This window comes from Nelumbo lutea, chromosome 1 (assembly GCF_056320005.1).
Source record: "Nelumbo lutea isolate HS-2025 chromosome 1, American lotus-T2T, whole genome shotgun sequence".
Classification (NCBI taxonomy): Eukaryota; Viridiplantae; Streptophyta; class Magnoliopsida; order Proteales; family Nelumbonaceae; genus Nelumbo; species Nelumbo lutea.
Window position 1 is genome coordinate 121,470,634 of NC_142684.1, and position 15,510 is coordinate 121,486,143.

The following is a 15,510-nucleotide window of genomic DNA, read 5'->3' on the forward strand; positions in this document are numbered from 1 at the left end:
CGATGAGTTTTGGATGCGCATGAACCTATGATGAGCTCGAAGTCATCGCAGGCCCATAACAAACGTGGAATTACCGTACAACCGGGAATAAATATTAGATATGTGCATCTTTAAATTACGCGCGTGACGAGATGCCCCATGGGTCTAGTAAAGGCGAGTAATGCAAATAATAACGTCACCCGCACCATGCCAATTTAAAAGGGTCACGAAAGGAAGTAGTATATGTAGATTATAAGAATCCTTAAGAGAAAGGAAACATTGTCTTCAAAGGATCTCACTGGACATGGCAAAACCCCAATGATGTTCTCTTAATAGCCAACATAAAGATAAAGATCCCATTTCCTAATAGGAAATATCTCCTTTTGTATCATTCTCCTTAAAGCCATGTGTTTCTCTTTATAAAAAGGAAGAACAACTCTTCTCCCAACCTACGGAGACTTGAACAACCTTGGTTACGTTTCTGATCTTCGGAGAAAGTGATGGCAATTATTTTATCATTCGAGACTTCAAAAAAAAGAGAAATCTTTTCATCGAAGGGATTTTAGGGCAATGCAATTTCACAAGCAACAAGCTTGTCGTTGGAATCCACGGAGCAGCCTATTCGTCGTTCGCTCTAGAGTTATTTGACTAATCTGCCTCTCTGATTCAATCGATTGTTACCCATCCCTATTTTGGATCACCCCTTCATCTTTCTCCGTTATTGTGGGCTTTCCTTTGTTACCACCGCATAAATCTGTTTCAAAAGAAAGCCCTCACTTTGGGACTTCTATTTCAAAAGAAAACCTTCACACTACATAAAACCCTTGCTACAATGGGATATATCCAGTCGTCAACAATCAACTTTTGTTGTTCATGTAACAAAGAATGGGTCGAGAAATCAAAGGGGGATTGATAGTCGGGATATTCAAAACTTCCTCGCCCATCACCAACACTTTTAACAGCGACCACCTAACACCTGCAACACATAAATAAGCACTGATTGAAAATGAGAAGACCATACTTCTGGTTGACACTTGCGGAAGGGAATGGCATGAAACAAATTGAAAAAAAGGGGAAAGGGATTTTTACTATAGATCATCTTCCTCCCTTGGTCATCGAATAGCAGTAGTAGCGGAAGCGAATCCAATCGAATGGCGAGAAGTTCTTCATAGCAACGACCCTCAAAGCAACCTTTCATTGGATCTTCGGTGATTATTTTCACCATTTGTGGATCTCTTCGGCACTTGAACTGCCATCCACAGGCCACAACAAAACAAAGTTTTCCCCTATATTGTCTGTTAGACAGTTTTGTATGCCCTTAGCTCCAATCAGTTTTGATGTACTTTTGACATTTAGTGTAAATAAATAAAGTACATGTTTGATTCATGTTGTGTGGTATATTTTTGTGTAAGACCCTTAAATCGGACACTTAATGAGACTCATGTTAGTTTAGAACATTCACAGCTGTTGGATAAGTTTGGGGAGATTTATCCTGTCAAGGCTAACACTGGGGTGCTACCAAGTGTTGGGGTGGCTTGTCCCAGCCGCCAGGGTGAGACCCAAGGCACATGCAGTGTAGGACTATTTAAATCCTTCAATCGGACCAGATTTCCAGTATTGCCTTGGACCTTGGAGATTGATGGGAAAAACTGGAAAGTTACACCTGACCCCTAGACTCGATTATGATACTGCACTAGGTGTCAGATTGGGATATCTTTGATATGCCAATCAGTGAGATCCTTAGCAGGGGTCAAAACCTGGGTATGTTGGGACAGTCTAAGAATTCATCTGAGTGGGTGATCATAGTGACAGGATCAACCCCTTTGTCGGACAAAGGTAATGGTCGGGCATGCACTCTCTCTGATGGAAACCAAACTGTCGGCAATTGATTTCAATCGTTGAAATTTTGTTTTGCAAAATTTATATATAAGATATACAGATATATACGGTTTCAAAATGTTTGCAAATGGTTTCAATTCCCGGGATCCATGTGAGCAGAGAGTGCAACACTGTTCCTTACAGCCGAGGGAGAGGTCCTCTCTTGTCGGGCAGTGTTTGATCATTATGGCTAAGAGGTTAAGTGTAAGACCATTGAGGGTAATACCTGATGGGCTAATCTTGCATTTGCCCACAGTCCCTGGGTTTTTATAAGATGGCTTGGCCCAGGGACCACTTACTGTAAGAGTTGGGCCCATAGAGTCCATGTGATGGGCTCAAGGGGTTCACTGGGCCTTCTAGTGAATTCGGCTAGACCTTGTAACAAAGGCTGGGCTGAACCCATGTGGCTGATGTGTAGATCAATGCTTGGGTCCCACGCCATACAAAGAAGCCCAACTAGGCAGCAGTTTAGAAACTTATTAAGCATTGATTACTTATTGGGCCTAAAGCCCATTTCGACCTGGCCTGATATGATCACCCACATAAGGGGGTGTATCTGGGATTGGGGTTAGCTAAAGGATTAGGGTTCTAACCCTATCCACTCTTGGAGACCAAATTCAAATGTGATTTGAATCTGGTAACCTCCTGATAAGATTAGGAGTGGGCTGACCTAATCTGCAGATAGGATTAAGTTTATCCCCCATCCAACTACTGATTTGGATTGGGATAACTCCTAATAGGATTATGAGGTTTCTTAATCACTAAAAGAGGAGGAAAGCCTAATCTTGAATTACAAGAATTCGACCTAGGGTTTGTAGTGACTTACCCTGCAAGTTTGAGATAGGATCTCATCTTCCTCAGTTGAAATCTGCATCGACACCACTTTCAGCTATAGGAACTTCTCCAGCCGCCACCTCATTACTACTTGGTTCGAACTCCTCTGAAGGGACGATCAAGAAGCTAGTTCTTGACATCAATCATTGCTGAAAGACTGATTTGGTTCGGTGCTCTAAGCTTCCATCGGATTCTTGCAAAGAGTTCGGTGCATAGGATGCACACTGTTGGTTCTGCTCCACCGTTGCTGTGTCATCTTCAGCGGGAGCGGATCTTAGACCTCTCTTTGGGTGTGAACACCGATGTTGGGAGATCTTGATTCTCCGTATCAAGTATAACCCTTCCCTTGATCTTTGGTTCAAATATGGTTTGGTTTGGTTCGAGTAGGTCCTTGAATAATTGATTCTAAAATAAGAGAATACGATTCTCAATTGATTGAAGGGAGAAAAATTTTTGAAATTCGCCCACCTATTCCGCTGTTTTCTTGGCATCCATATGATGGATTTCTTCCTCCTTTCGGTGGTATCAGAACCATAGTTTCGAATCTTGAACCAAGAAATCAGATCTGAACCTACACAATTCGGTAGAAGCTATTCTATCCGGGTATTGCATAGATTGTAGTTTTATTTCAAGAAATTGTTTCTTGTATGGGTGATTGATCTAAAATTAATTTTCGTTAAATCTGAAATTTAATTTAGAACTATTCTTATTTTATTTATGATTTAATGGACTGTTCATACATGGAGTTCAAAGATCATATTTGGCACAAAATGTCTACGCACCTGTTATTTGCAGTTTCTATTCATTCTAATTTGTAAAAAAAATATATATATATTTATTTATTTATTTATTTTTCTAGACTGAATGTATAGGATTCAATCAAGAATGTAATTAATTAATAGAAATAGGAATTTTGTATTTTTCTTTTATTTTTTTTCTTGATTGAGAAGGTGGCGACGCTGGAGATTTGCAGATGAAGAGTTCGCTATCTGCGTTTTTGCAGTTTGGGAAACTACAACCCTAATTACTAACCTCTGTTTTGCAGGTTGTATGAACAGCCCATATCTGTTTTTGATTGTCAACAATTTGGAATTTTAATTTCAAATCTTTCATTGAATTGTTTCTTGAATTATAAAATTGTTTTTGGACCGTTTTGGACCAGATTGGACCAAAACTGTTTGGACCAAATCTAGGGTTCAAAAGGGGCTCTATTCAGTCCTGTTATTTCCCACTCTCAAGTCTGAAATCAATTTTTAATTGAAAGAACCAATTCGGCCCAACCTGTAAAGCCCAGTTTTAAGGGGTTAAAACTGCAAAAGCCCAGTTTTACATAAAAGCTATATGGGCCGAACTACTAACTGTGATTCAGCCCATATACATAGATGATATTAATGGTTAATATTATGGACTTTAAACGGGCTAATTAATGGGCTTTACGGTAGTTAATTGATTTGATCAATTCTTCCATTTCATGTGATGTGTGGATGTTTGATGTGCTGCGACCATGGGCCATAAACACTTCGCCCGTGATGATACGTTAGTGGCTCTTGCGCATATCATGGCTGAATGCACATCATTGCCATCCCATACGGTCATTGGATGACCCCTTCCTTTCATGGTGGCCCCCACAACCCTGAAAAGGGACACGTGTGGAAACCCTAGCCGAATTAAGCCACCATAAATATGACTTTATGAAAGTCAGTGGGAGCCACTTTGGTTTGACCTAAATTAACTAGGGCATAAAATTTTGTTCCCTCTAGCAAATATGGGTGCGTGTGATAGGTAGATTCATGTGATGAACTCTCTAAAGGCCTTCCGCCATTAGCACGATGATGGGTCCTTCAGTAATGAGGAAACACACCATAAAATTGGGCTATCCCTTTGCTGTTGGGTATGTTAAAGTGTTTCATAAGATGATAGGGGCGTCATAGACCGATGTGGGAGGGGCTTCACCAGAAAATGGGAACTCTCTCACGGTACATTGGCGTAACCTGAATATGATGGATGAGCACTCACTAGACATAAAAGGTTTACCTGAAAATGGCTCTAAACCTTGTCTGACAAAGGCCAAAGGGAAATTCATACGATTAGTGGATATGATCCATCACAGAAAGGTAGTGGGGTTATGCAGTTGAAACAGTTAGCTCCATGCACCCTATGTGGTTTTCCACATTTCTAGAGACATGTTCGCCATCTCCGTCACTGAGATAGGAGGGAAATCTCATAGATGAACAAATGGAAATGGAACATAGATTAAAAGCCATATCTATGTAGGTAACATGAATCAAACTAAGGTTGTGGACTAATGTTTTGCTGTTTTATCAGAAAATTGCAAACGGACAATTTGCTAGGTTGCTCGACAATAACAAGCTTAAGGGCCCAAACTATGCTGACTGGTACAGAAACTTATGTTGGTCTTAACTTCCGAGAAATTGGATAAGGTAGTTAAAAATCCTGCCCCGGAGCGTTTGGGTGACAGAGATTCATAGGCCCAAAGGAGGGAATTCCAAGATTGGGAGGATAAAAGCTCCCTAGCCCGCTGCTATGTCATTGCCTCCCTAGACAATCCAATACAGAGGCAGTTCGATCAGATCGAACTAGTCAAGGACATATTGGATATTTTAAAGACGATGTACGAAGAGCAGAATTATTCTACTCGGCAAAAGGTCTTGAAGTTGTTCATGACCACACAGATGTCCAAGGGGTAGAAAATTCATGACCATTGTCTTCAGATGATGGGCTACATTAATGAACTCAAGGCTCTTGGATCCGGGATAGATCTTGCTACGCAAGTGAATGCCATCATTAATTCTCTACCTCCTTCCTTTAATCCATTCATAATGAGCTACAATATGAACAAGCTGAATGTCAGCGTCCAGAAACTTAGCAATATATTGCAGAGGGCCGAGGATTTGATCAAAAAGGATAAGCCTGTGGCTATGCTTGTTGAAACTAGCAATTCGGGCAAGAAAAAGAGGAAGGCAAAGAAACCCTAGAAGAAAGCTGCCAAACCTAAGAAGCTAGCCAACTATTCATTTCACTTGTTTCTTGATACAATGACTTCTATCAAGAAATAGGGGGGCTAAAGTACATGAAGTATTGAACTATACCTTACAAAATGCTTCTATGATTTACCATCACTTATATCTTCAAAAACTTCCTACATGACTAAAACGACCTAGAAAACAAGTACGAGTCAACACGACACCCTATCAAAAAGACAAGGGGGTTGAATCATAGAATGAAAACTCTTTATTCCCATCCAAGGACATTATTAAGTTGAATGCCAGAATGCTTATTAACAAAGCTCACACTTGTCAATAAGCAAGGGGGCTATCAACATACCCCAATGAATTTTTCTGTACACAAAGTTCGTAAAGCATCTCATCAAGAACAAGAACAATCACCAAACCTAATACTAAAAGACCATGATGCCACAACATCTACAATTCTGTTCCTCTTCGCCCATTACAAAACCCCAAGGTAAGCACGATGACAAAAATGCTTATCAGTAAGTTCTCACTTACCAATAAACAAGGGGCTAATGTAGGTACATAGTGGCCGCTCAGACCATCAAAGCATAGAAGATGTCGAATTAATACTACATGGATGCTTGCGATGAATTCACAATTCATCGGACATCTGCGATGAGTTCTGAACTCATCACATGATTGTGACAAACTTGTGCCTGAAATGAGTTGTGATGAACTTTGGCCCGGTAAATTTGCAATGAGTTTTAGACACACGTAGACTTGCGATAAGTCTCAGACATGCATGGACCCGCGATGAGTTTTGGATGCGCATGAACCTGCGATGAGTTTGAAACCATCGTAGGCCCATGACAAACGTGGAATTACCGTACAATCGGGAATAAGTATTAGATACACGTGCGTCTTTAAATTACACACATGACGGGACACCCCATGGGCCTAGTAAAGGCAAGCAATGCAAATAATGACATCACCCGCGCCACGTCAATTTAAAATGTTCGTGAAAGAAAGTAGTATATATGGATTATAAGAATTCTTAAGAAAAAAAAAACATTATCTTCGAAAGATCTCGTTGGACACGTGGCAAAACTCCAATGATGCTTTCTTAATAGCCAGTATAAAGATAAAGATCTCATTTTCTAATAGGAAAAGTTCCCTTTATATCCTTCTCCTTATAGCTTTGTGTTTCTCTCTATAAAAAGGAAGAACAACCCTTCCCTAAAGGAGAGACAAAAATACATTAGATAATCTTGACCTAGGATTTATCAGAAAGGGACTCTCCCTTCTCTACTCTCCTATTCTCTTTTCCCCACATCCTCTCTCTTTCTCATTGCCTTCTTTGAACGTTCGGAGACTTAACCAACCTCCGTATCCTTACCATGGCACCAACACATGCAAGTATAGCACCTGAGTTGGAAGCTCAAAAGGACTAAAGGAGTGTACCCCATCTTTATCATTTATACAAGAAATTTAAGACACGTTGAAATTTAACACAGGCACGGCTGCTACAATTCAACCCATTTGCTAAAACTGCAATGCAAGACTGATTTGAGTACAGGATTGATATGGACTCTAGGGAAGCTCCCTGACCCTAACTACGTCTAACAAATAACAATACGGGGACCATGTGAGCAATTCAGAATCCAGACCACCCATCATACAGGGGACCCACTGGATGGACCACTGTTAAAATTGACAATAGCCGTCCACGGTGTCTTGAAAGGGAGGTCATTGCTTACTGCTTAGAGACTGTTATGGTAATAAAAATATAAAAAGGGAGAGCTCCATTTATGTAAGTGTCAAGTTTAATCACGTGAGCCCAGGTAGCTGGGACCAGCATTGGATAATGCTTTTTTAGAGAAGGGGTCGGTCTATTTTAATCTCGTGACGAGGTCTCAGAACCAAAATGTTTTCCAAGAGCAAGAAGGGGTGGTGGGGTAAGGAATATAGGGACTCTTTTGAGCTCCAAAGTCCAGACTGTGTGGGAAGATTCCTGGATTGTTCTTTGTTCAATGTGGAAACTGGCAAGTTAGTTTGGAGCTCAAAGGAAGTTGTCGGATTCTGCTCCTCCAAATCAGCCCTAAACAATCTTGCCATGTGCTCTAGACAAAGCACTTAAGCTCTGGTCTGAAATAGCAATAGGGCGGAAACGGACTACAGGACTCAACATACGGCCAATCCAGAAGGTCCACCATTCGATGAAAGGCCTGAAATTGTCAAAAGATTCCTCTACATGGCCAAAATAGAGTAGGCTTATACTTTCTTTTTATATATAATTGAGAGTAGGCTTACACTTGACCCAATTAGAAAACCTTTTCCAATTACCATATATAAAACTAGAAAATTCCCCTAGCCAATTCAATGTCTCAAGCAAAGGAGATTTTTTTATCTCTGGGAATTGTAGACAGAACCGGCGTTAGCACACTCACTCCCCAAATGGAAATGGGTATGCATTGGTGTAGAGTTAGAATGTGCTACATAGCATGGTTTAAAAAACCGAACCAGACCAGATGGTCGGACCAGTTGACCCAGGAACGACCATGGTTCCAGGTCCAGTTTTGAATCCCAAAACCATCAGACCAGGCTTTGGACCATATGATTGAACCATTTGATCCAGGAACCGGTGGCCAAAGCACTTTTGTTTTTGGGTCAGTTTTTAAAACCATGTTATACAGCAACATCGTCAAACACAGCAGGCGAATCAACTTATTATGGTAATGTGCCAATCCATGATCCACACCAGCATCGTTTCTGGTATATATTAAGTCCTCAACAATGAACAGTAAAAAAGCATAAATACCGAGTCATCTAACAAAAGCAATAACTAGCAAGTTTCACAAACTATAAATATAGCAATCAAAGGGTTGAGATATGGCTGAGAAATAGAAAAGTAATAAAAGAGTATTGGTGGAGATATATCGGGATTTCCAATAAAACTATATAAAAGTGACCAGGTAAACCTCCATCGTTAAGGGAATAACTGAAACTCATTCGGCTGATAGAAGTTTTGGAAGTTTTGGTTTGATAATATCAATGCTTTTCGTTCAAGATTTCCCAATATGAACCGCAGGGGGATCTTGCTCTTATCCACCAGAATGAGGTACCTAGAATTGCACAAACATGTTGGCACGCATGCTCAGACCCAAACAGTAATAAGAAACAAGGAATGAAAATATATGCATCAGGCATGTATTAGTAACAAGAAACAAGGAAAAAAAATATATGAATCAGGCATGTATTCACAGCCACAGGCATGGAAAATAGCAAAAATAGGACTACCAAAATACCTTCACAAGTGGGCTCGTTCTGCCAGAAACACTTGTCCACAGCAAAACTGGCAGCATGCTCATTTTCCCCCTTCTTTCTTCTGTACATTTTCTTGTTTTTTAAATGATTTTGCTTTCTTCTCTTCCCCTCTACAAATAGGGACATTGGGCAATAATTTTACTAGTGTCACAATTCAATCACCATAAATCTCTTGGAAAATAGTTCCTTTTAGTTAACCCAGGGAATCAATGTCTGAAAGAGGACAGACGAGATCATTTAACTCTATGAAATCCCCATCTAAAATCACAGAATTGGTTATTAACTCATCTGCAATGGTACCACCAACTCTAGTACTACCAGCAATGGTGGCATTGTAGGATCTGACCTGCGCATCATCCATCAAGAGAAGGTATAGGATCAGAAGCATCTTAGCAAACTGAAAGAGCAGATGGTACATATTCAAGAAGGTATAGGACTAATGCTGCATTTGGCATTACTTATTTTAAGGACTTATCTCCTTTTTGCTGTTGAAAATTCAGTATTCATAGGGGCATTTTAACCACAAAAAGGAGAAGTCCTTAAAATAAGGAATGCCAAATCGAGCCTAATTAGGATGCTTCCCGAGCTAGAGAAGAACTGAAACATGCCTGCATTATTTTGATAATAGTTTGTTCAATTGCTAATAACATGCATCTAAAGGCAGGAAACATCAAATCAATACCACTATTTAATGAAAATTGAATGACAATAATCTCTCTCCACCCCACTGATGCATGCATCAATAAAACAAATCAAATCCGATAGGACTTCAACTATACTATTGGATGCTCTTACCCAGCACCTCTATGTATGAGAGGCCTCAAAATAGATCTGGGGGAAATCATTTGAAAAGCAGATACACAATGTTATCCCTTTTCTTGTTTGTTTGTTTTTGGGACCAAAATGTGGTCATATCTATAACTACATGCTTAAAGCATTTGATTGGTGTACAGTCATTGGGTGAGCAACCAACACGTGGCATGTTATTGTTTTAATGTGCTTGCTCTGTTCTTCCGGTGCTTGTCCTCTCCTTTCTTTACTTTCTTCTTCATGGGGCTACATGATGGAGGATAGCCCATCACCCATCCCCTAAAACCCCCCCAACCCTGGTAGCAGCAGGATTTGATCCCAGGTCTCTGCTGCAACAAGCCAAAGATCCTACCAACACCATCAATTGGTTCTTCCACCTTTTACCACAGAAGAATGAAACAGAGGAAGCACCGTTCCCTCCCCTCTCTCTTTCTTGAGCCTTTACTCTATCTCACTGCTATTCACCATTTCATTGGTCCACAGAATCCAAAATCAAAGACCCTTTCTGCTAAATTACCATCAGATGTGATTCAGACCAATAAAATTAGCAGAAATATTTAGATTAGAGCAGAAAGAAGGAAGAAGAGGAAGACAGCAAGAAGGAAAAATGGAGAAGAAAGGAGTTCAATAATTTCCTCTTTCCTCTACTCTAATATTTTTATTAAATTTACTTAACTTACATAATTTAAAAGGAGGCCCTTAAGTAGGCGTCCACATCAGCAATACACTTAAAAAAACAAAATAGAAGCTAAAGGCCCATAAAGAAAGAAGGCCCAATAAGAAAACATAACAAGAAGTAACTAATAAGAATGACACTAAAGGACTAGGGCCCATTCATCCCGGTCTCTCTACACTCCCCCTCAAGCTGAGCATAGATATCAATCATGCCCGGCTTGCTTATATAGTGAACCGGCTTTCCTTTAGGAACACCTTTTGTCAAAACATCAGCCAACTGTTTTTCAGAAGCAATAAATGGTAGGTAGACTTCTCCCAAGGCAACTCTCTCTTGTATAAAATGCTTGTCAACTTCAATGTGCTTAGTTCTGTCATGTTGAATAGGATTATGTGCAATGTTGATAGCAACCTGATTGTCACAATATAACATCATTGGCTTCTCACAGTCTATACCCAGTTCTTCTAAAAGTGATCTCAACCACAAAAGTTTAGAAACTCCATGTGCCATTGCCCTGTACTCTGTTCAGCTGAGGATCTTGCCACTATAGACTACTTCTTACTCCTCCATGGTACAATGTTCCCTGCTACCATAGCACAATAGCCTGAAGTGGACCTCCTATCATCAATACATCCGACCCAGTTAGCAATAGTGTATGCTTCCAGCTTCATGTGTCCATGCTTAGCAAACAAGATACCTTTCCCTGGAGTCCCTTTTAGGTAGCACAGAACCCTCTCAGCAGCTACTAAATGTGTATCTATGGGAGAATGCATAAACTGGCTAATTACACTAACTGCATGGGAAATATCTAGCTGAGTCATACAAAGGTATAATAACTTCCCAACCAATCTTTGGAACACTCCCTTATCAGACAACAGTTCACCAGTAGTTGACAGCTTATGATTTAGGTCTATAGGAGTAGAAGCAGGTTGGACACCTAGTTTACCAGTATCTACAAGAAGATCAAGAACATACTTCCGTTGATAAATGAAGAGACCACCCTTAGAGTTGGCAACTTCTAATCCCAAGAAATATCTGAGTTCCCTCAAGTCTTTAATTTCAAACTCAGTGTTAAGAAAACTTTTGAGATGAACAACTTCCTGGGTGTCATTGCTAGTAATCACAATATCATCAACATAGACAATCAGAAGGGTCAGTAAGGAGTCTCTCCTCTTAACAAACAATGTATGATCTGACTGAGCTTGTGTGTACCCAAAAGCAACAAGAGCAGCCCAAAATCTGTCAAACCAGGCTGGAGGAGATTGCTTAAGGCCATAAAGGGACTTCTTCAGTTTATAAACCTTTCCTTGCATCTCCTTCCCATACACCCCTAGAGGTAAAGACATATAGACCTCTTCATATAAGTCCCCGTTCAAAAAAGCATTCTTTACATCAAATTGATGAAGAGGCCAATTAAAAGCAATAGCTAAAGAGAGCAAAACTCGAACCGAAGTCATCTTGGCTACTGGGGAAAAAGTTTCCAAGTAGTCAATACCATACATCTGAGTACACCCTTTAGCAATCAAACGGGCCTTATATCTCTCAACAGTACCATCAGAATGATACTTAATAGTGAACACCCACTTACAGCCAACTGGTTCCTTTCCCTCAGGCAAATCCACAATTTCCCAGGTATTGTTCTTATGCAAAGCATCTAGTTCAGTCATCATAGCATCCCTCCATTCTGGTTTGGACAAAGCTTCTAGGACAAATTTGGGAGTCACATATGTGGAAATAGAGGCAAGGAAGGAATAGTAGGAAGGGGAAAGAAGGCTACAGGACAGGTGTTTGGAAATGCAATGAGTTGTACATTTCCGTTTCCCTTTGCGAAGGGCAATAGGGAGATCAAGGTCAGGGCAGTTATCCGAAGTGGTAGAAGAGGGCTTACCTGTTACCTCAGTAGTGATGGGAGGAGCAAGAGGGACATCTAAAGGTGTGGAAACAACTTGCATGTCTCTAAGTCTTTGTTTCTAGTACCACCTTTGGATAATAGGATGGGAAGGAAATGGGGGAGGATGAGTAGGAGGGGGAGCAAGAACATGTGAAGAAGAGTCAATAAAGGACTCGATTGGAGGAGATTCCATAAAAGATTCAATGGGAATTGGAAGAGGAATAGATGGTGACAATGCAAACAACTCCTCTGGATGCACCTCCTCAGGAGTACCAAAGAAAGGAACAAACTCTGTAAATGTGACATCTCTGAAAACAAAGCAGGTGCCATGAACTGGATCAAAACAACAGTATCCCTTCTGTGTGGAGGCACATCCCAAAAAGACACACTTGTGTAATTTAGGCTCAAACTTATGTCTTTGATGATTATGAACATGAACATAGCAAGTGCACCCAAACACTCCGAGAAGAAGAGAGAAGAGATCTTCATTTGGAAAAAGCAAGCTAAAGTGAGTTTTAAACCCCAGAACCCAGGAAGGCATTCGGTTTATCAAGTATGTAGTTGTAAGGACAACATCCCCCCAAAACTTAACAGGGACATGAAAAGCAAAAAGGAGGCTCCTTGCAATCTCAACCACATGTCTGTTCTTCCTTTCCACCACTCCATTTTGTTGAGGAGTGTAGGACAAGAACTCTAATGAATAACTCCAAAGGTATCAAAGTAGGAGGAAAGACTATTCTCAAAATATTCCTTTGCATTATCAAATCGAAATATTTGGATCCAAGTGTTAAACTGGGCAAGTATAAGTTCATGAAATTTTTGTATAATATTTGGTACTTCATCCCAGGATTTCATGAGGTAAATCCAAGTGTAACAAAAGAAATCATCAATGAAAAGAATGAAATATTTGTAACCCCCCATAACAGGTAAATGATATGGCCCCCACACATCAGAGTGCACAATATGGAAATGAGAAACAAATCTTTTATTACTCACTAAAAAAGATTGTCTACAATGTTTTGCAAGTTCACATGACTCATAATGAAGACTCGATAGGGATATTCCCTTAAACATTTCTAGAAACAAATGGCTCAAAGCAGAAAAAGACAAATGACCAAATCTGATATGACATATCATGATTCTATCAACTGACTCTGATAAAACAGACTCCAAAGCTACTGCACTAGGTAATCCAGAACTTTGATTAGAGACGTCCAGCAAGTATATCCCATTCGCCTCATGGCCACTCCCAATTGTTCGTTGAGGCTTCAGGTCCTGAAAAACACAATAAGTAAAAAAGAAGGTTATGCTGCAATTCATTTATTTTGTTAAACGACTAACAGATAATAGGTTAGTGCTGAGTTTGGGAACACGAAGGACAGAGAATAATACAAGTGAGTCAAAGATTCTAATATCCCCCTTGCCAAAGATGGGAGCAAGAAACCCATTGGAAAGAGAAATCTTCTCTCTACCCGAGAGGAGCTGGTATGAATAAAAAAGGTTGGGTAAGCTTGTCATATGGTCTGATGCACCAGAATCTATAATCCAATGAATTCTACAATTACATGAGGCTATAGCATGATTTGTAAAAGCACGAATACCTGAATGGGCAAAGGCGGATGTAGAGGGGGTGCTTGAGGAGGAAGATGCAATAGCAAAGTCCAAGTAATGTATCAACTTCCCATATCTCTCAAATTCTACCTTCACTGTCACCAGCTCTTCCACAATAGATTTTTCTTCACTTTCTGATACTGTAGCAACATTTTCATTCTTGGGAATTCCAAACTGACCACCCTTATTAAAATTGTTGTTGTTCCAAAACCTTTCTGGAAGAAGATCTTGATGAAATTTCCAACAAGAATCCTTCGTATGTTTCGACTTCTTGCAATATTCACATATCACCTCCTTTTTTTTCATTTACCCCCTTTGGTTTTAATCCAGCATGTGCAAAATGTTCTAGGGGAGGTGGGGTCTGTAACTGTACCTATCTCCTACTCTCTCCATTGCTCACCATAAAGTATGCCTGAGCAAGTAACACTTCATCCTTAACCAAAATATTTTGCCTTAATATCAAATTTAGGATCGAGTCCTGTAAGGAATTTAAACACTGTTTCTTTCCACAAATTTTTTGAAATTTTCTGCATCTTTGGTGCTTTCCCATATGAATGCTTCCATAACATCTATCTCCTGCCATAGTGACTTCAACATCAAATAGTAGATAGCCACACTCTTCTCCCCCTGTTTTAAAATTTTCACATCAATCTTCAGTTTATAGGCCCTTGCAACATTTAATTTCTGAGAGTACGTTTTTGTAACACTATCCCAAATCTCCTTGGCTGAAGTCATCCACAGATAGTGTTGACTTATGTGGGGCTGCACAGAATTTACCAACCACCCAATAACTATGTAATTATCTTGCATCCATTTCTTATATATAGGATCAGTCTCTTTCGGCATCACCTTACTACCCATGAGAAACCCTAGTTTACCTCTACTAAAGACATGGATCTTAATAGATTGTGCCCAAGCAAGGTAATTTGTTCTGTCAAGTTTAATTGTAGTCACTCCTGACAAAATGGAATCTACGGGACCAACCCCCGACACTGGGATCTGCTTCATCTCATTTCCAGATTGCTCCATCAATTAAACGAAAAATAAAAAAACAGTGTTTTCAACCTTTATAGACCTAACTAAGGTCTGTCAAACACTCAAAAGTCCCAAAACTAGGGTTTCACCATACTAGGCCTCTGAGGAGAAAGAGAGAAGAGGTAGCCGCTCAAACCAGAGCAATCCAAACCACTTCCAACTGCAACCGCTCACTTTTGGAGATAAAAAGGAAGCCCCCAAGCCTTGAGTGCCACACCCAAACAACCTCTTCAACCCATAACCATAAACTCTCTAGTCGGCTAGGGTTTTGGGAAAAAAAATCTGCAGTCTCACTTTCTTGGTAATCTTTGGCCAGCTTCTGACTCTCCAAACCCTCTACCAACTAGGCAAACAAGATCTCTGATTGATCAACAATTTATCTCTCCATACACCTTTCGATTAGAAAAAAAAGTGTATGGAAAAAAAAGGAGAAAGCGAAGGAGGACCTGCTCTGATACCAAGATGTGATTCAGACCAATAAAATTAGCAGAAATATTTAGATT

General features: G+C 40.1%; 1 protein-coding gene across 2 annotated transcripts in view; it reads right to left on the minus strand.

The window, feature by feature from the left end:
• Window positions 1-8,502: 8,502 nt before the first annotated feature.
• LOC148877196 (NAC domain-containing protein 96-like) overlaps window positions 8,503-15,510 on the minus strand; it is a 43,538-nt gene continuing 36,530 nt past the window's right edge. The window contains exons 3-4 of one of the 2 annotated variants that reach the window (XM_088964966.1): window positions 8,969-9,333; window positions 8,503-8,785 (exon numbers count right to left, since the gene is read on the minus strand). In XM_088964966.1, coding sequence (XP_088821092.1) covers window positions 9,181-9,333 — 153 coding nt within the window. In that variant the 3' untranslated portion in view covers window positions 8,503-8,785; window positions 8,969-9,180. The remainder of the gene's footprint in view (window positions 8,786-8,968; window positions 9,334-15,510) is intronic. The other variant, XM_088964967.1, reaches the window with a different exon arrangement.